Consider the following 22,943-nt stretch of genomic DNA (forward strand, 5'->3'; position numbering starts at 1 on the left):
CATCCGGCTCGCTAAAAACAAACGTAAGGTGATCTGTCCTCCTCCGTATAGACGGCTGAGATCTGATTGGAGGTAGTCGGGTGTAAACGGACAAAAGGAACCTGTTTATACCCAACCGCTCATAGAGTCTGGGTGGAGGCTGCCTCGTGTGAAAGGGCCCTAAGTGTCTCGGCCCTTATTATAGGCTTACCTGTAGGTAAAAATGTGAAAGCGGGTGTATACAACCGCTTTAACCACTTAAAACCCAGACCATTATGCTAGGTTAAGGACCTTGCCCCTTTTTTGCGATTTGGCACTGCGTCGCTTTAACTGGCAATTGCGCGGTCGCGCGACGTGGCTCCCAAACAAAATTGGCGTCCCCCCCCCCCCCCCCCCCCACAAATAGAGATTTATTTTGGTGGTATTTGATCACCTCTGTAGTTTTTATTTTTTGCGCTATAAACAAAAATAGAGCGACAATTTTGAAAAAAATGCATTATTTTTTACTTTTTGCTATAATAAATATCCCCAAAAAAGATTATATAAAAAACATTTTTTTCTTCTCAGTTTAGGCCGACTGCGACATTATGGCGGACACATCGGACAATGTTGACACATTTTTGGGACCATTGTCATTTTCACAGCGAAAAGTGCTATAAAAATGCACTGATTACTGTGAAAATGACAATGCAGTGAAGAAGTTAACCACTAGGAGGCACTGTTGGGGTTAAGTGTGACCTCATGTGTGTTTCTAACTGTAGGGGGGTGGGGTGGGGCTGGATTTGTGACCTCAGTGATTATCGTTCCCTATATCGGGGAACAGACAATCAGTGACATTGCCACAGTAATGAATGGGGAAGGTGTGTTTACACACACTTCTCCCCGTTCTTCAGCTCCTGTGACCGATTGCGGGACACCGGCAGCGATCGGGTCCCGCGGTCATGGAGCTTCGGACCGGGTCGCGCGTGCGCGACTCACGGCTGGGCTCTTAAAGGGGACGTGTGTGTGATATATATATATATATATATATATATATATATATATATATATATATATATATATATATATATATATATATATATATATATATATATATATATATATATATATATATATATATATATATATATACACACACACACGTCCCTGTGCCCAGCTGTGCCATTCTGCCGACGTATATCGTCGTGCGGCGGTCTTTAAGTGGTTAAGATTCAGTGGGTTTAAGGTCTGACCCTTTTTAAAAGTAGTATAAGAGGTAGAGCTATTCTTCGAAAAGTATTTTCTGTCTTTATGATCATTACCAGCTGATGTGATTTACACTGTCTGTATATCACTGTGTAGTGACTTCATGGTGTTATGTGAAATGAGTTCAGAGCTTATCTCGGTGATGTGCGCCAATCTGTGAAAGTCACGGAGCTTACTAATGAACCCCTTTAGTGCAGTGCAGTAAGAAAACAGCTGATTGAGCAGTTGCATAAGTCTAACTAATGCCAGACAGCCTTTGACATAAATCAGAAATGCTTTTGTTTCAGTATTCAGCTGAACTGACCTTGGAAAGCTGTGTCTAGGTTTGGACTCATTTCAACTTTTTGAAAAAAGAATTTCTCTCCTAAGCAAGAACAGTACATATTTGTAGCATGTTTTGTGTGTGCTTGCTATCAAGAATAGCCCTATCTATAATGAAGCAATAAGACACAGTTCCAGCATTAAAAGGGTTGTAAAGGTAAATGTTTTTTCACCTTAATGCATTAAGGTGAAAAAACATCTGACCGTACCGGCCCCCCCGAACCCCCGTTTTACTTACCTGACCCCTCGAAAGTCCCACGCGCGTCCACGTGATCCTCTTCGGTTCCCAGCCTGGCCGTTGATTGGCTAGGCTGGACGAATTCATAGCAGTGCAGCCATTGGCTGGAGCTGCTGTCAATCACAGCGGATGACGCACTAGCCGGGGGGCGGAGCAAGAGTGATGCAGTCGGCGGCTACGCCCGCTGCTGGATCACGGGAACGCGATCGCAAAAGCTTTCCAAAAGCTTGCTCGCATGAAGGTGGAAAGCTTTTGCGAGGAGGAGCCGAGACAGCAGCCGAGGGACCCCAGAAGACAGGGTTAGGGGACACTCTGTGCAAAACAAGCTGCACAGTGGAGGTAAGTATAACATGTTTGTTATTTAAAAAAAAAAAAAAAAAACTTTGCCTTTAGTGACCCTTTAAACAACAAACATTTAAAATTGTCTTCAAGAAGAGAGAACTTATGTCACGTACACACGATCATTTTTCGGGTTGTAAAAAAACGTTGTTTTTTTAAAAATTTAATTTTAGAATGACCGTGTGTGAGCTTCAGAGCATTTTTCGGGTTCTGAAAAACGACCAAAAAAAAAAATTCGAACATGCTGTATTTTTTAACAACGTTTTAAACAATGTTGTTTTTCGGGTTGTAAAAAATTATCGTGTGCGGGTTTTAACGACGTGAAAAACCCGCGCATGCTCAGAAGCAAGTTATGAGTACGTGGCATTAGGCCTAAGACCCCTTTCACATGCTCGGCCCGCAAAGATATTTTTTTTTGGCACTGATCGCTGTAAAAATGACAATGGTCCAAAATGGTGTCAAAAGTGTCCGATGTGTCTGCCATAATGTCGCAGTCACGATAAAAATTGCTGATTGCCGCTATTACTAGTAAAAAAAAAATTATTAATAAAAATTCCATAAAACTATCCCCTATTTTGTAGATGCTATAACTTTTGCGCAAACAAATCAATAAACGCTCATTGCGTTTTTTTTTGTTTTTTTTTACCAAAAATATGTAGAAAAATAAACTAAACTGATGAAAACATATATGCGATGCGGGAACCCTGCAAATCAACTGCGGTCACATCGCATGTCTCCCAGCAGCAGTTCACACTGCCCTATGCGAACTGCTGGGAGTGTCAATTAAAAGTTAATGACACCCCCAAATCAGTTTGCATATCGCAGTGCATTCTGCAAATTCGGACAGGAATCGGAATGGGATGGAAACGGAACACCCATGCGATCCGATTCTGCTGCGGACCCAAAAAAATGGGTCCTGTGCGAGTTTGGTCCAAATGCTATGCAAATTCAGTGATACTATCTGTATGGCTAAATTTGTATCGCACAGACATCGCATGTGATCTCACACTACGCAGCAGTGTGAACCGGCTCTAAAGGTTCATTAAAAAAAAAATGTATACTTCCCTGCTTTGTGTAATGGTTTTGCATCGAGCAGCCACAATTCTTCTTCTCTTTTTGGGTCCCCCCTGGCGCTCCTGACTACTCCTTTTCAGCCAGGGCCCTCAATAGCAAGCTGCTTGCCATGGGGCCACTGCGTGCTCGCTTCCAAGCCCCGCTGCTCAGCCCCGCCTCCTGCACTCTCCTCATCGGCTCACTGGTTTTGATTGACAGTAGCCAGAGCCAATGGCTCCGGCTGCTGTCTCAGCCAATGAGGAATGACCCGGGAGAAGCGTCGCTCTCGTGCACATCGCTGGATCGAGAGGGAGCTTAGGTGAGTATCGGGGATCAGGAAGGAATTTTTTTTCCCCTGCTGTAGCAAATTGGATCATTCTTTGATGGGGTCTTTTTTTGTCTTCCTCTGGATCAAATGTGATCTATGACTAAGCATCTATCCATGATGTGAAACATATTAGCTTTTTTCCCCCCTATGTCCACTTTCTACCATTGATTGCAGTGTTGCATGAATTTTTGGATGTTATACAGTTTTGGATTTTATCCTTTGTTCATTTAGTTTCAATAAATCGCCTATCAGAGTGCGGCAGTCCAGGAACATTTCTTTTTTCCACGGATCAGCGCAGAGAGTCTGCACCTGTCAGTACTACAGGGTGGGAGCACAGCATAGGTCGCAGGGCTTGGAGCGGTACTCTTTTCCATCCTCTGGATCAACTGTGGGTATAAGATTGGGGATTGTATAATGATATTATTGTGTGGAAGGCCACAACATTATGAAATACCTTAGAACGATTCCCTGAATCGGCGCTGGCATGCTGTTGACAGGGCCGACATCTTTCCCAGAGTTGCTTCTGGATTCGCAGGCTCCAGTGCTGTGATTGGCCAGAGCCGCATTGCGCGCGGGAGTCGCCGGTCACGGCACGGGCCCTGAAGAAACAACGTCGGCGGTAAATATCTCCTAAATGGTGCAAGTTTAGGAGATATTTACAGTACCTATAGGTAAGCCCTATTATAGGCTTACCTGTAGGTACAATTAAAGAGGGAAGACTTCACTATCTCGACTTAAACCATTCTAGAGATAATCTCTGTCTCCACCTGACATGAACAATCATTCCACAATGAGAGTGGCTAAGATAATGTATCTTCCCAGTGGTTGTACAACTGAACCTCTTGACTTACAGAAAGATATTGATAAGATAGGATGAGCCCAGAAACGGGTAACAAAAATAGTGTCTGGAGGAAAGAAGGAATAGGGGAGACATGATTGAAACCTTTAAATACATCAAGGGGGTGAATAAGGTCCAGGAAGGCAGTCTTTTTTTTCAATATGAAACCAAAATCAAGAACACAGAGACATGACCTCAAACTAACTGGAGGAAAGTTCAAAACGAATCTTTGAAAGTATAAGCCCCCTTTCACACAGACGGATAGAATGGTGCTTTCAGCTGCGGGTTTTACCGCAGCTAGAAGCACACAATGCTTTCCTATGACACCCTTCACACACTATGGTTACCTGCGGTTTTGTTACCTGCGGTTTTGTGCAAATAGAATTGAATGCGTCTAGCTGCGATGTACTGCAGCTATCGGCAGATAAGCGCAGGTAACTGCAGTGCACTGTGTCAGCTGCGTTTGATATAAATCTTGAGGGAGAACTCCACGCCCTCCAAGAGCATACCAGGCCCTTGGGTCTGCTATGAATTTTAAGGGGAACCCCTACGCCGAAAAAAAGTGTGGGGGTCCCCCCTAAAATCCGTACCAGACCCGTATCCAAGCACGCAGCCCGGCCGGTCAGGAAAGGGGGTGGGGACGAGTGAGCGATTACTTTAAAAACCTGTGTAGTATGTTTTTATGACTTTTTTTTTTTTTTCCTCCAGGTGAATGGGTAGGGGTATGGGTCTGGGTACCCCATACACATTCACCTAGGGTGGGGGCCGGGATCTGGGGGCGCCCTTATTAAAGGGGGCTCCCGGATTCCAATAAGCTCCCTGCCCGCAGACCTCGACAACCAACGGCCAGGGTTGTCGGGGAAGAGGCCCTGTCCTCATCAACATGGAGACAGGGTGCTTTGGGGTGGGGGCTGCAGAGCGCCCCCTGCCCCAAAGCACCTACCTCCCCATGTTGAGGGAATGCGGCCTGGTATGGTTAAGAGGGGGGCGCTCGCTCGTCCCCAACCCCTTTCCCGACCGGCCGGGCTGCGTGCTTGGATACGGGTCTGGTATGAATTTTTTTCAGCGTACGGGGGTTCCCCCTTAAAATCCATAGCAAATTCAAGGGCCTGGTATGCTCCTGAAGGGGGAACACATGCCGTTTTTTTTATTTTAAATTTGGCGTGGAGTTCCCTCTCAAGATTCATACCAGACACCGTGCTTGGTATTGGCAGGGATCCAAGTCGGATCCCCGTTCAATATTGTGCCGCAGCTAAACACAACCGCAGCTAAACGCACTGTACAAATGCAGCTGACCGCTGTGCCTGGAATCTTGAATTCCAAAACATAAACATGCTTTTAACTGTGGGAGAACAGCCGTCCGTGTGAAAGGGGCCTTATAGGAGTTGTAAAGAAAAACATTTTTTCACCTTAATGCAATCTATGCATTAAAGTGAAAAAACATCTGATGATGCCGCCCCCCGAGCCCCTGTTTTAGTTACCTGACCCCTCGAAAGTCCCGCGCTCGGTCCCGAGATCCTCTTCGCTGCTCAGCCTGGCCGCTGATTGGCTAGAGCGGATGGATTGAGAGCAGCGCAGCCATTGGCTGGTGCTGCTGTCAATCACATCCAGTGACGCAGGGCCGAGTGATACAGTGAGCGGATATGGGAGCGCGCCCGCAAGGAATCACCACCATGCGAGCTCTCTCGCATGAATGTGGTGAGTTCTTGCGGGGAGGACCAGAGACAGCCGCCGAGGGACCCCAGAAGACGTGGATGGGGGCCACTCTGTGCAAAACGAACTGCACAGTGGAGGCAAGTATAACATGTTTGTTATTTTAAAGAGAAAAAAAAATTCCTATAGTGACCCTTTAACCACTTGCCGACCGCGCACCGTCGTTATACGTCCACAAAGTGGCTCGGCTGGGCGAGAGCACGTAGTATGACGTCCTCTCTCCCAGCCGCCACTAGGGGCGCACAAGCCCCCCGCTCGCCCCCGACTCCCGTGCGTGTGCCCGGCGGGCGCGATCGCCGCCGGGCACACGCGATCGCTCGGTACAGAGCGGGGACCGGGAGCTGTGTGTATAAACACACAGTAAACACACAGCTCCCGCTCCTGTCAGCAGGGGAAATGCTGATCTTCTGTTCATACAATGTATGAACAGAGGATCAGTGTTTCCCCTTGTGAGGCCACCCCCCCCCCCCCCCCACAGTAAGAACACACCCAGGCATACTTAACCCCTTCCCCGCCCCCTAGTGTTAACCCCTTCACTGCCAGGGGCATTTTTATAGTAATCCAATGCATTTTTATAGCACTGATCGCTATAAAAATGCCAATGGTCCCAAAAATGTGTCAAAAGTGTCCGCCATAATGTCGCAGTACCGAAAAAAAAAATCGCTGATCGCCGCCATTACTAGTAAAAAAAATATAATAAAAATGACATAAAAATACCCCCTATTTTGTAAACGCTATAACTTTTGCGCAAACCAATCAATAAACGCTTATTGCGATTTTTTTTTTTTTTACGAAAAATATGTAGAAGAAAACGTATCGGCCTAAACTGAGGAAAAATTTTTTTTTTTATATATTTTTGGGGGATATTTATTATAGCAAAATGTAAAAAATATTCATTTTTTTCAAAATTGTCGCTCTATTTTTGTTTATAGCGCAAAAACTAAAAACCGCAGAGGTGATCAAATACCACCAAAAGAAAGCTCTATTTGTGGGAAAAAAAGGACGCCAATTTTGTTTGGGAGCCACGTCGCACGACCGCGCAATTGTCTGTTAAAGCGTCGGAGTCCCGAATCGCAAAAAGTACTCTGGTCTTTTGGCAGCAATATGGTCCGAGGGGTAAGTGGTTAATATACTGAAAGGGTAGTTGATGCTTGGAAGAAACTACCAACAGAGGTAGTGAGACAGTCAACAGTAAATGGCTTCAAACATGCTTGGGATAAACATAGATCTATAGTCAGACAACAAGGTTAATGGGGGGGACGGACACAAAAAATAAAAAATGGGCGGACTCGATGGACTACTCAGACTTTTTTTGCCATCACTTTTCTGTTTCATATCTAAATGATCGGGCAGAACTAAAGCCGCTGCGTGTATGTTTGTAAGCTAAAAATGGACTAAGATTATGTTACTTTACTTGTAACATAAATATGGAGAACTTTCTTTTATGCAACATTGAACTTTTGTAGTCGGCATCTTTTTCCTCAAATTTTGAGCATGGTGAAACCATGTACAGTACATCAACAGTATGTTACAAAATCATATATATGTTTTGTCACAACGAATTCTCTTTATAATATGAGCCAGTTTTAGTTCTCTTTTTGGTCTGTCAGTATTATCGATGCATCTTTTTATGAACACAGTGGTATAAGGTCAAACAGAAAAGATATATATTTTGCTGCAATTCTTTTTAAACTGAGCATAATAACTTAAAGCGAATTTCCACCCCAAAAAGGGAACTTGTGCTTATCTGATCTCAACCCCCCCCCCCCCCCCAAACATTTGGCACCTTTTTGGGGGAGGGGGGGATCGGATACGAAGGAAAGGAGGTTTATCCCAACAAGATTGTTGGCATAAGAACCCAGAGAAGACTGTAGCCCCTCCCACAAGTACCTTGATTTTAATAGAAAGTGTGTACTTCTCAGAGGGCTAGAAAGATTTTTTTTTTTTATGTATGAAGCTCACAGGAAATAGGATGAAGATAAAAAAGAAAAGCCATACATCTCTTTTAATAATTATAGTTTGTTTACTTGCATTACTGTCAAATTGCTAAGGGAAAGGTTGTAATATTTTATTTGTATTGACAGGTACTGGTCATCATAATGGACTCTCTAAGAAAATGCATTTGTTTGAGAAGCATCTGCCTATGGACAGTCTACATCGCTGTGGCTGTTTGCGTGCTGCCTGTAGAAGCTGACATTATAGCGGTAAGTAAATATTTTTAGTGGGCCACCAACCTTCTTTTTTTTATTATGATGCTATTCCTGTCACATGTTTCCACAATCCCTATTATTATTTTATTAATTGTATTGCTTTATTTTCTTCATCAGCATACCCCTCGTCGTTATTACCTCTTGTATCTCTTGACCCTCCCTCTTAGATTGTAAGCTCTAAAAAATACGGCTCTCTGATTTCATCTGTATTAAAGTGTGTTGTCCTGTTTACCCTCAAGTTGTAAAGCGCTTCATAAACTGTTGGTGCTATATACGTCTCGCATTATATTACAAGCAAGATACAGAGGGTGACTCTGGGTGACCCTCCAGCCATCCAGCAGTCATGTATAGGATGATTTTTTTTTTTTTTTTTTTTTTAATCATGCAATACAAAATAGATTGAAAAAATATCCCCTCGTATCTTTATCATCCATTTGTACAACACCCCAGCTGCACCACATTACATTAGTAAAATGCTTGTGGTAAAAGAGCCAGGCAAGAGTTAAAAATGTATAGCTTCTAATTATTAAATGACATTTTACAAAACCTTCTATCTAGACCAAATAGAATGAATACTCTACATAAAGAACCTTGCACTTAATACAAAAAGCTGCATTGTTGCCTACAAAACTTTATTGGCACTGTGGCTAATTTTGGAATATTATTATATAAAGGGATCTATTGCCCATTTAAAATTAGCGGCCAGTTTTGTCCATCATAAAAGTGTATTGCTTAGTTAGTCATTATTGAGTATAAACATAGACGTTGACATGTTTTCCACAGCAGGAACAAGATCGAGAAAAAGACAGTAGAAAATTGCACATTGTCAAAGCATGTCTTGATGAGGAGGAATTATTCATTACAGCATACACGATATGGGTAGAAGCATTGTTGTCAAATATGTAGGATTGGTCCCATTAAACTAAGGCATGGCTGTCCCTGTTTATGAGTGGTAAACAAAGAGCCAAGCTCCTGATGCTGGAAGAGAGTTGGGAACCTTTAAATGGGTAGCTTATGGAGAGGGGCTCTTATCAGGAATAGACTAGTAGAGAATATTAGTATAAAGGGGTTTACAATCTGACTCGTAGGGGTTGATTTACTAAAGGCAAATCCACTTCGCACTACAAGTGCACTTGGAAGTGCAGTCCCTGCAGGGAAGCTCTGCTGATTTCATCATCCAATCATTTGCAAGCTAAAATGCTGTTTTTTATTTTCCTTGCATGTCCCCCTCAGATCTACAATGACTGCACTTCCAAGTGCACTTGTAGTGCGAAGTGGATTTGCCTTTAGTAAATAAGCCCCATAGTCCCTATAGAGCAGGGGTAGGCAACCTTAAAAAGGTGGAGAGCTACCTGAACAACATGGATTAAAGTGGTTGTAAACCCACTATTTGGACTTTTACCTACAGGTAAGCCTACAACATAGCTTACCTGTAGGTAAGGATAATATCTCCTAAACCTGCACGGTTTAGGAGATATTACCCCCGCAATGCGGGCGGGCATGCGCAGGGGGGACTCCACGGCTGAAGGACCGGCATCGCCGGACCCTGCCGATTTTAAATCTCCCGCGCGCACGCGCGGGAGTGACGTCATCGCCGCTCCAGCCAATCACAGCGCTGGAGCGGCGATACCCGGAAGACACGCCGGAGCAAGATGACATCCTGCTCGGCGTGGACCAGGTAAGTGGTACACACCTCGTTCCGAGGTAAGTATTTCATAATAGGCTAGTATGCGATGCATACTAGCCTATTATGCCTTTTGCATTGCAGGTTTGGGGGGAAAAAAAAAAAGTTTATGCGGTTTACAACCGCTTTAAGTAAAAAAATCACTGGGCACAGTGTCGCCCAGTTTCATTTCCTCACACCTGATTTAAACCTCTAATTGCCATACTACCGTGTTGAAATCACGTGCATTGCACGGCAATCAGGTGGTGAGGAGGCAACCGCCTGGGATCGCTTTTCAGATAAGCAGCAGTGCCTTCTGCACTTGTGCATGAGCCCTTAGTTGTATTCAACAGCGGCACTCTTAGGACTCATTCACATGTAAAGTGTAACACCCTGCGGTTGAGCCACGGTTTTACCACCCCCAATCCGCTGAGGTAGCAGCCAAATGTGTACACATGCCGCAGCAGGAATTATGCCCCCTGTTGCTTTTTATAAGTGCTACCACCTGCCAATTGCAACCCGTTCACGTAAATGGGGCCACTCTGCAAGCGCCCCACATGCTTCTGCCTACAACACTGCCTGATTTAACCCCTTGCTTGCTGTACAGCATAAGGTTGCAGGGCACTTGCAGAGTGGCCTCATTTGCTTAAATGGGTCATGCTTGGCAGGTGCTACACCCACTAACCATGATGGCATATAACTCCTGCTGTGGCTGCAACATGTGTACACCCCTGGCCATTGCAGCTAAAAAGGGGGGTGATAAAAACACCTTAAACTATGGGGTTTCACCAACCCCCAAACTGCAAATGTACATGAACCCTTACTGTTCTGAGGCCCTATAAGGCTACTTTACACTCATGTGCTCAGTAAGTGCATCAAATCCGCAGGATATAATAGAAGTCTATTGCTAAGTGGAGCAAACCCACAGGAAAGCTACAGGTGCTGGCAGTGTGGTTAACCACTTAAGCCTCGGACCATTATGCAGCCAAATGACCTGGCCACTTTTTGTGATTCGGCACTGCATCACTTTAACTGATAATTGCGCGGTCGGGTGACGTGGCTCCCAAACAAAATTGACGGTTTTTTTTTTTTTCACAAATAGAGCTTTCTTTTGGTGGTATTTGATCACCTCTGCGTTTTTTATTTTTTGCGCTATAAACAAAAATAGAGCGACAATTTTGAAAAAAAAATGCTTTACTTTTTGCTATAATAAATATCCCCCCAAAAAAATATTAAACATATTTTCTCCAGTCATCTTCCAGGACGGCACACCTGAGATGATGGGCTCCACCTGACAGATAACACAATCAACTGAGTTTAAAAGGCCCCACCCTTCCCTCTTTCCCTCAGTTATTGATTGTGTTTCCCACAGGATGGCAGCGAAAACAGTTTGTTATGTTTTCCAATAGACTAAGGTCTGGGACCAAGGTCTTCCCTCCTTGGATTTCTGACCAAAATGTAGTCAGTGGCGGCTGCATGGACAGATTAAATCTCTAGCTTTATTCCAAGGAGGGTCCCCCATTCTATATTTTCTCAGGAAGCAAGGTATGCTGGGCTACCACAAAGCTTCTCGAGAATACTGGCTGCATTTTGGTCACGGTGAGGGTGTCCATGTCTCCAGGGACCATCTATCCCACTCTCTCCCCTACCTGATAGTGGTGGATGGTGAGGAGGAGCCGCTCGGATGTCTCATCTGGCTGGGGAGGAGTCGCGCTGGCTGCTGGTATCTTGCCTCAATGTCTCTGGCGGCGTGGTGTTGGAGGATCAGGCAAAGAGAAACTTCTCTCAATGCAGTGTGGGCTTCAACGTCCCATAGGTTTTACTGCGCATGTCCGGAAGCCAAACGAGCGTCGCGCCAGGATGATGTCCCTTCCGCGCGCCTGGGCTACGCCAAGATGACGGCGATCGGCGTGCTGCAGGCCTCGGAGCGGTAAATGGAGCGGGGGTCCACGGTCCTACATCTCCCCCAGCCTTTAATAGGCGGCGATCCTTTGCCTGCGGCGGGGCTACCTTTGAGCAAGATGGAGGACGGATCGATTCCAGCAACACAAATCGCCACAGGGGGTGAGTGACTTGGCTGGTGGGGGTAGTGATTCTGGGGTGACCCTTTATCCACTCTCCCCCAGGGGTAGCCCATGGGTAACAGGGGTTTCTTGTTGTTTATTTTTCAGAAACTGAATACCCTGCCCAGGAGACTACCAGTAAAGCTAGGGTCAAGTCATCTGGTAAATCTAAGCGCTGTGGGAACTGTGGTGATAAGCTCCCACAGGACCATACGAAACCCTTCTGTTTTAAATGTATTAATTGCAGGTAGGGAGACAGCGCAGGCCATGAAGGAGTGCAGAGCTTTACAGACTGAAATGCTCGCTACTCTACAATCCTTTAAAGCCACGGTGACAAACAGGGATTTAGCCCCCCCTAGGTACGGAAGATTCCCCTTCCCTGGAGAGACCCAATTAGCGGGAAGATCTCCTCAAAGCGATTTATACCTCTGAGGACATCCAGCTGCCGCCCACGTAGATCTCGGTACAAGTGGGTCCGCAGACTAATGGACCACGTAGCACAGGACAGCAAATCCAAAGAAGTGCTAGACTCCCTAGAAGTGGTGGGGAAAGCAGTGGCCTATCTAGCAGATGCTGCAGTGGAAACAGTCGGAACTACCGCCAAGTCAGCAGCTCTTTTAACCACTAGAGTACCGGGCCATCGTCAAATGACGGCTCCACGGTTACTCTGAAAATTCAACAGGACGTCATTTGACATCCTGTATTCTTGCGGCCACTGGGGGGCGCGCGAGCGCGCCGGCGGCAGCGCGCGCGCCCGGCGCGTCCCCGAGATGCCGATGCGCGTGCCTGGCGGTCGCGATGTCCGCCAGGCACTCGGAATCGGCGGCTACAGGGACAAGACGTGGAGCTCTGTGTGTAAACACAGAGCTCCATGTCCTGTCAGGGGAGAGAGGAGACGGATCTGTGTCCCTTGTACATAGGGACACAGCATCGGTCACCTCCCCCAGTCACCCCCCTTTCCCCACAGTTAGAACACAATTTAGGTATACATATTAACCCCTCCCTCACCCCCTAGTGTTAACCCCTTGAATGCCAGTCACATTTATACAGTAATTAGTGCACATTTATCGCATTAATCGCTGTATAAATGTGAATGGCGCCAAAAACGTGTCAAAAGTGTCCGATGTGTTCGCCGCAATGTCACGGTGACAGTAAAAAAAATCGCAAATCGCCGCCAATACTAGTAAAAAAATTAATAAAATAAAAATGCCATAAATCTATCAGCTATTTTGTAAACGCTATAACTTTTGCGCAAACCAATCAATATATGATCATTGCGATTTTTTTTTACCAAAAATATGTAGAAGAATACATATCGGCCTAAACTGAGGAAAAAAACGTTTTTTTAAAAAAAAATTGTGATATTTATTAAATAAAAAAGTAAAAAATAGTGTTTTTTTTTTAAATTGTCACTCTTCTTTTGTTTATAGCGCAAAAAATAAAAACCGCAGAGGTGATCAAATACCACCAAAAGAAAGCTCTATTTGTGGGAACAAAATGATAAAAAAATTGTTTGGGTACAGTGTAGCACGACCGCGCAATTGTCATTCAAAGTGCGACAGTGCTGAAAGCTGAAAATTGGCTTGGGCAGGAAGGGGCGTAAGTGCCCAGTATGGAAGTGGTTAAACTCTGCCAGACGAGCCCTTTGGGTAAAGACATGGGATGGAGATTTTGCATCCAAGTCTCGCCTTTGCGGGATTCCCTTTGAGGGATCCCTGCTCTTTGGTTCTGATTTGGAGCAGGTACTGTCTCGTTCCACAGAGAAAGGAAAAAAGTTCCCTGCGAAGTCCAAAAAAGATAAAGGGAAGACATTTTTTTCGTGGCCCCCCTTCAAGAAACCGGTTCAAGGGTAAGAAGGAGCCAAAGAAAAAGTGGGGATTCGGTAAAGGCAAGTAAAAAGGCGGGATCCTTTTTTCCGGAGCTTCTACTTCCAACAAAGAATCCAAGTGACGCCTGCATAAAAGTTGGCGGAAGGCTCTCGTGGTTCCTTCATCAGTGGGAGAATATCACTTCCATACAGTCCTTACATTCTAAATTGGATAAAGGAAGGGTACAAGTTAGAATTCTTGTCTCCCCCTCTACCAAACTTTATCTTGGCCCATCTCCCCAAAGACCCATTAAAAGCAGGGGGCCTATTGGAGAGTGTCCGGGAACTAGCGGAACAGCAGGTCATCATTCCCGTCCCAGTAGATCAAATTGGCCAGGGGTTTTATTCCCACATATTTGTGGTACCAAAACCATCCGGAAAATTCCGGCTGATTATAAATCTACGAAAATTAAACCAATTCTTGGGACGGGCCTGGTTTACAAAAAGTTCAGGATGGAGAGCATCTACACTGTCAGAAGACGCCTCCAGGTGGGAGTCTTTATGGTAACTTTGTACCTAAAGGATGCTTACCTGCATGTTCCCATTTCCCTGAAACATCAGAAGTTCCTGAGGTTTGCAGTGCAGACGAGGCAGGGCGTCCGACACTGGCAGTTCAAGGCTCTCCCCTTCGGCCTAGCGGCCAGTCCAAGAATTTTTACCAAGGTTCTGGCCGAGGCAGTATTATTCCTACACCTCCAGGGGATAGCCTTGATCCCATTCTTGGACAACATTTGATTTTCTGTCAGGCCTTAGAACAGCTCCAAGCAGACCGAGACAGGCTGCTGTCCACTCTAGAATATCTGGGGTGGCTGATCAGCAAAGAAAAATCCTCCCTAGATCCTGCACAAACTAAGGTGTTTCTAGGGTACAGGGTGGACTCGGTGAACCAAAGGATCTTTCTACCAGAAGAAAAGATCACCAAAGTGCAAAAAGCAGTCTCTGCTCTGTTTTGGTACCAGAGAGGTTGCTCTAAGGGCCGTGATGAGTGCTGGGGCTCATGTCTTCCTGCATCCCAGCGGTTCACTGGGCCCAATTCCATTCCCGGAAACTCCAGGAATTCCTTCTCTCCTCCTGGGACGGGAGAAGAGAATCCCTGGACATAACAGTGTCCCTTTTTAGAAGAGGCAAGAAACTCCCTAGACTGGTGACTCAACACAGACAACCTGTCAGAAGGTCGGACCTGGACCCAACAGAATCCATTGATTCTGACTACAGGTGCAAGCGCCTTGGGCTTGGGAGCTCATATAGGAGATCTCTTTGCCCAGATCCCTTGGGACCGGGAGCAGAGCAAAGCCTACTCCAATTTCAGGGAGCTGTTGGTGGTCTGAAATGTTCTAAACTTTTTCAAAGGCCAGGTACAAGGAAGAGAAGTACAAATCCTTTCGGACAATGCAGTAGCTGTGTCCGACCTAAATCATCAGGGGGGAACAAGGTCCAGCAAGCTGATGAAACTGACCCAGGAGATCCTGGGGGACTTGGAGAAAGAGACATTCTCTCAGTTTCGGCAGTACATGTGAGAGGGTCCCTTAACATTCAGGCAGACTTCCTCAGCAGGCAGCCCATTCATCAGGGAGAGTGGGAGCTAAACAACAAGGTCTTCTCTCTGGTAAGCCAACATTTTGGCAGACCAGAAATAGATTTATTTGCCTGCAAGAAGAACAGGAAAGTCCACAAGTACTTCACTCTCACCAGAGAGCAGGACGCCTATGGGATAGATGCCCTGGCACAGAAATGGGAATTCACCCTAGCTTATGCCTTCCTCAAGCACTCATTCCCCGGGTTCTACAGAAGTTATCCAGGTCAAAAGGATACCTTGTCCTGATCGCACCCTGGTGGCCGAAGCGAGCATGGTTCCCCACATTGAGAAGGTGGTCGATGGCTCCTCCGCTGCATCTCCCGTCCAGACGCGATCTCCTCTCCCAGGGACCAGTGTTGCATCCCAATCCAGGTTTTCTTTCCCTGACGGCATGGTGTATAAGTGGGAGAACCTAAGGCATAGGGGATGCTCGGAAAAGGTGATTGACACACTCTTGCAGAGTAGGAAGCCAATCACCAGAGAAATATACGCAACATTTTGGAAAGTCTTCTCTCGCTGGGCTCAGCCTCTAGAAGGTCCTCTTCAAACAATCCCCATGGTCCTGGATTTCCTCCAAGAGGGAGTTGACCAGGGCTTGGCTGTAAGTACGCTCAAGGTTCAGGTGGCAGCCTTATCTGTATTCTTTGACCAAAGGTTGGCCCTGAACCCACTGGTAAAAAGATTTGACAGCCAGGGAAAGGGTAACCCCGATGAAGACAATCAGGTTCCCACCTTGGGATTTATCCCTGTACTAGATGCTCTAACCAAAGAGCCTTTTGAGCCAGTGGCTCAGATTTCCGTTAAATTTCTTTCACTTAAAATGGCCTTTCTTCTGGCAATCACGACGGCCAGAAGGGTTAGTGACTTACAAGCTCTGACCATAAAAGAGCCTTTTTTGCTACCCCTTGAGGATGGGGTAATCCGCAGACAGGATCCTTTATATTTACCAAAGGTGACCTCTGAATTTCACAGGTCACAGGAGATTGTCCTCCCCTCCTTTTGTCAGAATCCCAAAACAGACAAAGAGGCGAGGTTCCATTTATTAGACGTTAGACGGTGTCTACTAGCCTATTTAGATAGAGTGAGCGAATTCAGGAGATCAAATCATTTGTTAAATAATTTCTCCGGTCAAAAGAAAGGGCTTCAAGCCTCTAAACCTACGATAACCAGGTGGATTAGACCGACGATTGTAGTAGCCCATGAGCAGTCGGGAAAACCTGTTCCAGCGCAATTAAAGCTCACTCAACTAGATCTCGGGCGACCTCCTAGGCTGAGAGGGCAGGCGCTTCGATCGATCAAATCTGCAGAGCAGCAACTTGGACGAGCCAAAATACTTTCCTGAGGCACTACAGAGTGGAGCTGTTGTCCCCTCAGGACTTGGCACTCGGCAGGAAGGTCCTACAGGCGGTGATCCCACCCTAAAGTAGGCCTGAACTTCTTGCTCATCGTCTCAGGTGTGCCGTCCTGGAAGATGACTGGAGAAAAGTACCAGTTACATTTACTGGTAACAGATTTTCTAGGAAATCTTCCAGGACGGCAGGCCTACTTCCCACCCTTAATTGTTGGTGATGTTTGTGTTCACAGAAGGTACCCTCTGACACCGGTGTGGGTCTATACTTTGTCATAACTGAGGGAAAGAGGGAAGGGTGGGGCCTTTTAAACTCTGTTGATTGTGTTTCCTGTCAGGTGGAGCCCATCATCTCAAGTGTGCTGTCCTGGAAGATTTCCTAGAAAATCTGTTACCGGTAAGTGTAACTGGTACTTTTTTCCTCAGTTTTGGCCGATACGTAGTCTTCTACATATTTTTGGTAAAAAAATCGCAATAAACGTTTATTGATTGCGCAAAAGGTATAGCGTCCACAAAATAGGGGATAGTTTTATGGCATTTTAATTAATTTTTTTTTTTTTTTTTTTTATTAGTAATGGCGATTATGAGCGATTTTTTTTTTTTTTTTTTTTTTTTTTTTATTGTAACTGTGACATTATGGTGGACACATCAGACACTTTCACTTTGACACATTTTTGGGACCATTGTCATTTTTACAGCAATCGGTGTTATAAAAATGCACTGATTACTGTGAAAACGACACTGGCAGTGAAGGGGTTAACCACTAGGTGGCACTGTAGGGGTTAAGTGTGCCCTAGTGAGTGATTCTTACTGGAGGGAGGATGGGCTACATGTGACAAGCCAGTGATCACCGCTTCCGATTACAGGAAGCGGTGATCACTGTCATTGTCACTAGGCAGAGTGGGGAGATGCTTGTTTACATCAGCATCTCCCCGTTCTTCCTTACCGTGAAACGATCGCGGGCATCCCCGCGGCGATCGAGTCTGCGGGACCCGTGGTCGGGCTCACGTCCACAATGCCGCTCTCTTAAAGGGGACGTATATATACGTCCTTTTGCCTGTCCGTGCCATGCTGCCGACTAATATAGTCGTGCGCTGGTCGGCAAGCAGTTAAACTACAGAACATTAGTGTGAAAGCAGCCTTCTACTATAATGCAGAGTGTATTGCTTTACACTGACCTGAAGATTTCTTCTCTTCTTTCCTGCTGCTGGCACCACTCTGGACCCCGAATAAAAGCTGGAGTGCAGTTGATATCACTCTGCAAGGGACAGGAGCCAGTACTACAGGGGAGGCTTCAACTTATGTGGCTCTTGATCCCTACTACAGCCACAACTTTATAAGTAGTCCCTCTGCATTGCACTTGTTTTGATGCTCTGGAATGGTAGACCAGCAAGCACAGACCGTGATCTACTGGTAGATCACAATCTACAGGTTGCTGACCCCTGCTATAGAGGAACTAATGCTGGGATCAAGGAAAGAGGGTATAGAAAGCGGGAGTTAGCGAAAAGGAGGAAGAAGAGAGAGAAAACTAGAGGGGAGCCGAGAAGAAAATGAGAGAACCTGGGAGGAGCCAAGAAGAGAGCAGGAAGGAAGGTGGGAAAAAAAGGAGCGGATAAGGGAGTTATGTGCTAAGAGGGTAGGGGGAAGGATGGAGGCATATATTGGTGGGACTTAGGTTATCGGCTCCCTCCAACACGTTCCACCCCCCTGTTCATGCCATTGGTGGAGAATAGGGTGGTAGCATAAGTGTAAATACTTTTAGAGTGGAGGAGGTGGGCGGGGGCTCAAAGGGTGGTATCTGAGTGAGGTGTGGGTATGAGAGGTTTCCTGTGAGTTGTGTATTCCATGGTCATTTTAAAATTAAGCCAACAGGACCAAGTGGTCATTGATTTTGAAGGATTGTCATGTAATACAAAGATCAGTTCTTCCATCTCTAATATTTTATGAAGTCTGGAGAACCATTCCTGAATGGTTGGGGACGGAGTAGAGGCCCAGTGTTCAGGAACACAGAGCTTGGCTGCATTCACCATGTGCATTGCCAAAGACTTGAAGTACTATCTCCTGGGTAGAGATGAATAGTATAAAAGAAACTGGGCCGGAGGTAAAGTGTAAGTGGTGACCAAGGGTATAAATGGCAAACGGAAAACACTATGGTTTGTTTTTTATTTTATTTGTGGGATCCAGATAATCATTCTTATACCAGAGAGCATTCTTGGAGACACTGCAGTTAGCCAGTATTTTGGAATAGAATTTAACATTGACGTTTGTTACAAAAAAATAGCAATTGATTGTACTCAGGACTCCGACTCCTCCGGACGAAGCCATCTTGCATTACCTGGTTTAGTTTTGGTCACAGTGAGTCAGTGTCCTGTGTGATTGGTTTTCATTTTTCTGTAGCATATTGTAGCCTGACAAACTGTTTGTTTTATAGGATCTGCACTAGTTCATTACATGTCATGTTGGCTGATTGTCAGTGATAGAGGCATTACAGTGGTATTATTTCTGTTTGCCTACATTGACATTTACGAATGCCATCGGCCAATAATTGGCCACTGATGCTGGACATTTTTTGGACGAACTGTATGTAATGTGGACTTCCATGAGATGATGCATGGGAGTATAAGCAGACTGCAGTCAGGAATGGTGGTGCCAAAATATCGGCAAAGGTATAATATGCAGTTTGAATTCCTTGGGGGAAATGGGACATTCAAGCTTCCTAGCAGCTATGGGCTATATACTACTGTAAAAATTCATGAATGTAATATAGTAAAGTTATGAGTTTGCATCTGGTTGATCCTCAGAAGGGAAATGATGTAACATAGTAATGCTGGGGGATTTATTTACTAAAGACAAAGCCACTTGGAAGTGCAGTTACTGTAGATCTGAGGGGGAATGCAAGAAAAATACAAAAAAACATCATTTTTGCTTGTACATGATTGGATAATAGAAATCAGCAGAGCTTTCCCTCATTTCAGATCTCCCCCCTCAGATCTACAGCGACTGCACTTCCAAGTTTGCCTTTAGCAAATCAACCCCAATGTCTTCATTGGTCACTTGCACATGGCCCTTGTGATCTTGTATATGATGTACAGTCATACTTGCCCTTTTTGGTTTGTAGCTCTAGCTCAATGTTTGCCACTCAAGTTACCCTGTTCATAAACCAATTTCTGGGTTAGGATATATTTACCTTTTTATCACCTTCTCAAGCTCCCCCAAGAGGAGTGACCAAGCACAAAGTAAATCCTGAAGAGTTTGTTTAGCTTGGGTCTTTTATGAGTCAATTCTAGGGCCCTGATGTTCTTTGTCAGATCTGAGATAGCTGTCCAATGCTCTGGTTTCCTTTTTAAAGGCCATGGCCATAAACTTTCCCCTTAAAACACATTTTACCCGTCTCCCACTGCGGGTAATGCCTGTATGAATTGTGGCTTCTGTACATTTGTCAGTTAGAGGTGAACAGTCCAAGCGCCAAATCTTTGCTGTAGTGATTTCTCCAGAAATACCAGAGTGAGCAAGATTGGGTGGTGATCAGACCAGAACATAGGATCAGTAGTGGCAGTGTAGTAATGTCTTTGTTTTTAAAACCGGAAGCGGTAATCAATTCTCATATACCTCTTGTGAAGTGTCGAGAAGAATTTGTAGTCCTTCTCTGGGTGGAGGGTACAGCAGGTATCATGTTTTAACAGGTCATGTAGCAACGCCTTGCCTTGTAGGGCAGAATGAAGCTCCAGAAGTGGTATCCAGTTGAGGACTGCCTGGCAAATTTAAGTCGCTTCCCAAAATCAGGCTACCAGATTGAAATGCTGACAGAAGACATTTATGTAATTTTTTTTTTTTTTTTTTAACTTTTAGACAATAGGTATTGGCAAACATAAGCGGCTTGTCCCTGAACTTTCACTTGAAAAAGAGATAATGTGATTCCCTGTCTACTAAGGAGTCAGAAATAAGTATACTACAAATTCTGAATGAACCCTCTGCACGCTAAATGCACACAGAAATTAGTACGGATGCACCTTTTGATTTAGATGCATCATTTGCTGCATGATAAGCCGTCGGATAGGTTGAGTTGGTGAGTTTGGGGATGGAGCTAGTTTGGAAAATGAGTTTCTTGAAAGAATATATCCGCTCTGTGTTTGCGCAGAGGAGAAAGCATTTGCGTTTTTATTTTTTTTCAGGGACATTGAAGCCTCGAACATTTAGTGATAGTACATTTTAAAGAGTATTGTGCTGTGCCAATCTTGGATGATGCAGTGATACACGCGCACACACACACCTACAGCGGACGTATAGTACAATACAATATTTTTGTGCACAGTTCATCCGGAGCCAAAAAAAACAAAAGGACGGGAAGGGGCTGGAAGGAGAGGAAACCTGGAAGGATGGGGAGGAGGGGGCTACTAATATAAAAGGTAGGGGGAAGGAGTAAGAGACCAGATGAGAGGAAAGATCCAGAGGTGGGATTAGACAATTTTATTTTTTAAAGTGATTGTAAAAAAAAACAGGTTTATATTTGCCTGCTCAGTGCAATTGAATTGCACAGAGTGGCCCCCGAATCTCCTTTTCTCAGGTCCCCTGCTGGAACCCCTCGGCCCCGCCTCTGCTTTCTCACCATTGGCTTTGATGCCAATGGCTTGTGCTGCCTCAGCACAAAGCCTGCGAGACCAGGAAGTAAGGGGAGAGAAGAGCTACAAACGGGTACAGCACTGGATCAAATGAGGGCTTAGGTAAGTAAAAGAGGGAGTGGGGGAATACTGATGCCTAAACATTTTGTGACTGAATGCAAGAAATGCATTAAGGTAAAAAATATTTTAAACTTTAGAGTCACTTTAAGATATAATAGGTAAGACTAGGAACATTTTCTCTCACTTTTTTTAATTTTTTTTTATATGCTATGTAAAACTAATAAAATGTTTTGACAGGAGTTGAGCTTGAAGGAATCAAATGAAAGCTCTGGTATAACTGTGCACTTGTGCTTTGTTTTAGTATGCTTCAGACAATGACACCCGAACGTTTGAGGACCTTGCAGCAAGGTTTGGCTACAGGCTTCCCAGTGATGGCTTAAAGGTAAGCGGATGTAAATAGTAAAAATTTGTTTATTTTGGGTGAATACATATCTTGAGTTATTAGAGTTTAAGTAGATTAACCACTAGAGGGATCTCAAATTGGCTAAATGTACTTACTCTGTCTCTCTATTGACAACAATTATAATTAAAATAACATTAAATGCAAAACCAATAATGCAATATATTGCAGCATGCCAATTATTAGATTTGGTGGCTGCAATCGTTTCTTTTTTAGGTGTTTTCACCTGATGATCTGCCCAATAACACAGCTCCTGTATTAGAGTGCATCAACTCTGGGTGAAGGAGGACAGCAGCATTGTCAGTCTGGGGGGAAGGGTGTGTTAGTGTAGCTAAATCTGAATCGAAATCTAGTACATCGAACAAATTGAAGCCAAACTCTAGCTAACACTTAATAAGCAGTTACAGCGGACACTTTTTTTTTCTTTTTGGGATAAAAGTTTAACTACTTGCCGACCGCAATAAGTCTATATACGTTATATACGGCAAGTGGTTTACCGCGATTATGGCTAAAGATATCAGCCATAACCCTGGTGCAATTTTTTTGCTGCAGGTGGTCGGTTCTCAAGAAACCGGTCCGAGCAGCTCATGAGCTGCTGAAACGCTTTCCGAAGCACCGGAAGGGGACGCAACCCCCCCCCCCCCCCCCCACCACACACCTCCCGAAAGTGTTTCTCAGGCTTACTGTTTACGCCGGTTCGCCAAAGAAACAATCCGACGCTGCGGCTGGCTGCTACACTCTTTTTTGCTTTTAAAGGTTAAGAAATAAATTTGGGGTCTTTTTAGAAATCTATGAAGAAGTGCAACATTTACTTTGTTCACTGGGCACAGGGCTAAAGGAAAAGTCTGATGAAACTTTCTAAACCCTATTGCTGCTGGGCACGACCTACAATGCCGTCCGTGGCTTATCTAGTTTTGCTCTTTATATATAATTAGCAGGGCAGAGGAAGCAAGACGAGAGGACACATTTTTATATATCATCCACGTATGTAAGCTTCTCTGATCATCATGGTAACAGGAATGCCACAGAGCAGTTTTAGACAATATCAGGCTTGTTAATCCTTTCTTCCTTATGGTGAATGTT

General features: G+C 44.9%; 1 protein-coding gene across 2 annotated transcripts in view; it reads left to right on the forward strand.

Moving 5' to 3' along the window:
• Positions 1-22,943, forward strand: part of RNF13 (ring finger protein 13) — a 120,336-nt gene that overhangs the window by 12,597 nt on the left and 84,796 nt on the right. For both annotated transcript variants that reach the window (XM_040349147.1, XM_040349146.1), the window contains 2 exons: positions 8,139-8,258; positions 21,762-21,842. In XM_040349147.1, the coding sequence (XP_040205081.1) occupies positions 8,154-8,258; positions 21,762-21,842 (186 nt within the window). In that variant the 5' untranslated portion in view covers positions 8,139-8,153. The remainder of the gene's footprint in view (positions 1-8,138; positions 8,259-21,761; positions 21,843-22,943) is intronic.

Source organism: Rana temporaria, chromosome 4 (genome assembly GCF_905171775.1).
Source record: "Rana temporaria chromosome 4, aRanTem1.1, whole genome shotgun sequence".
NCBI lineage: Eukaryota > Metazoa > Chordata > Amphibia > Anura > Ranidae > Rana > Rana temporaria.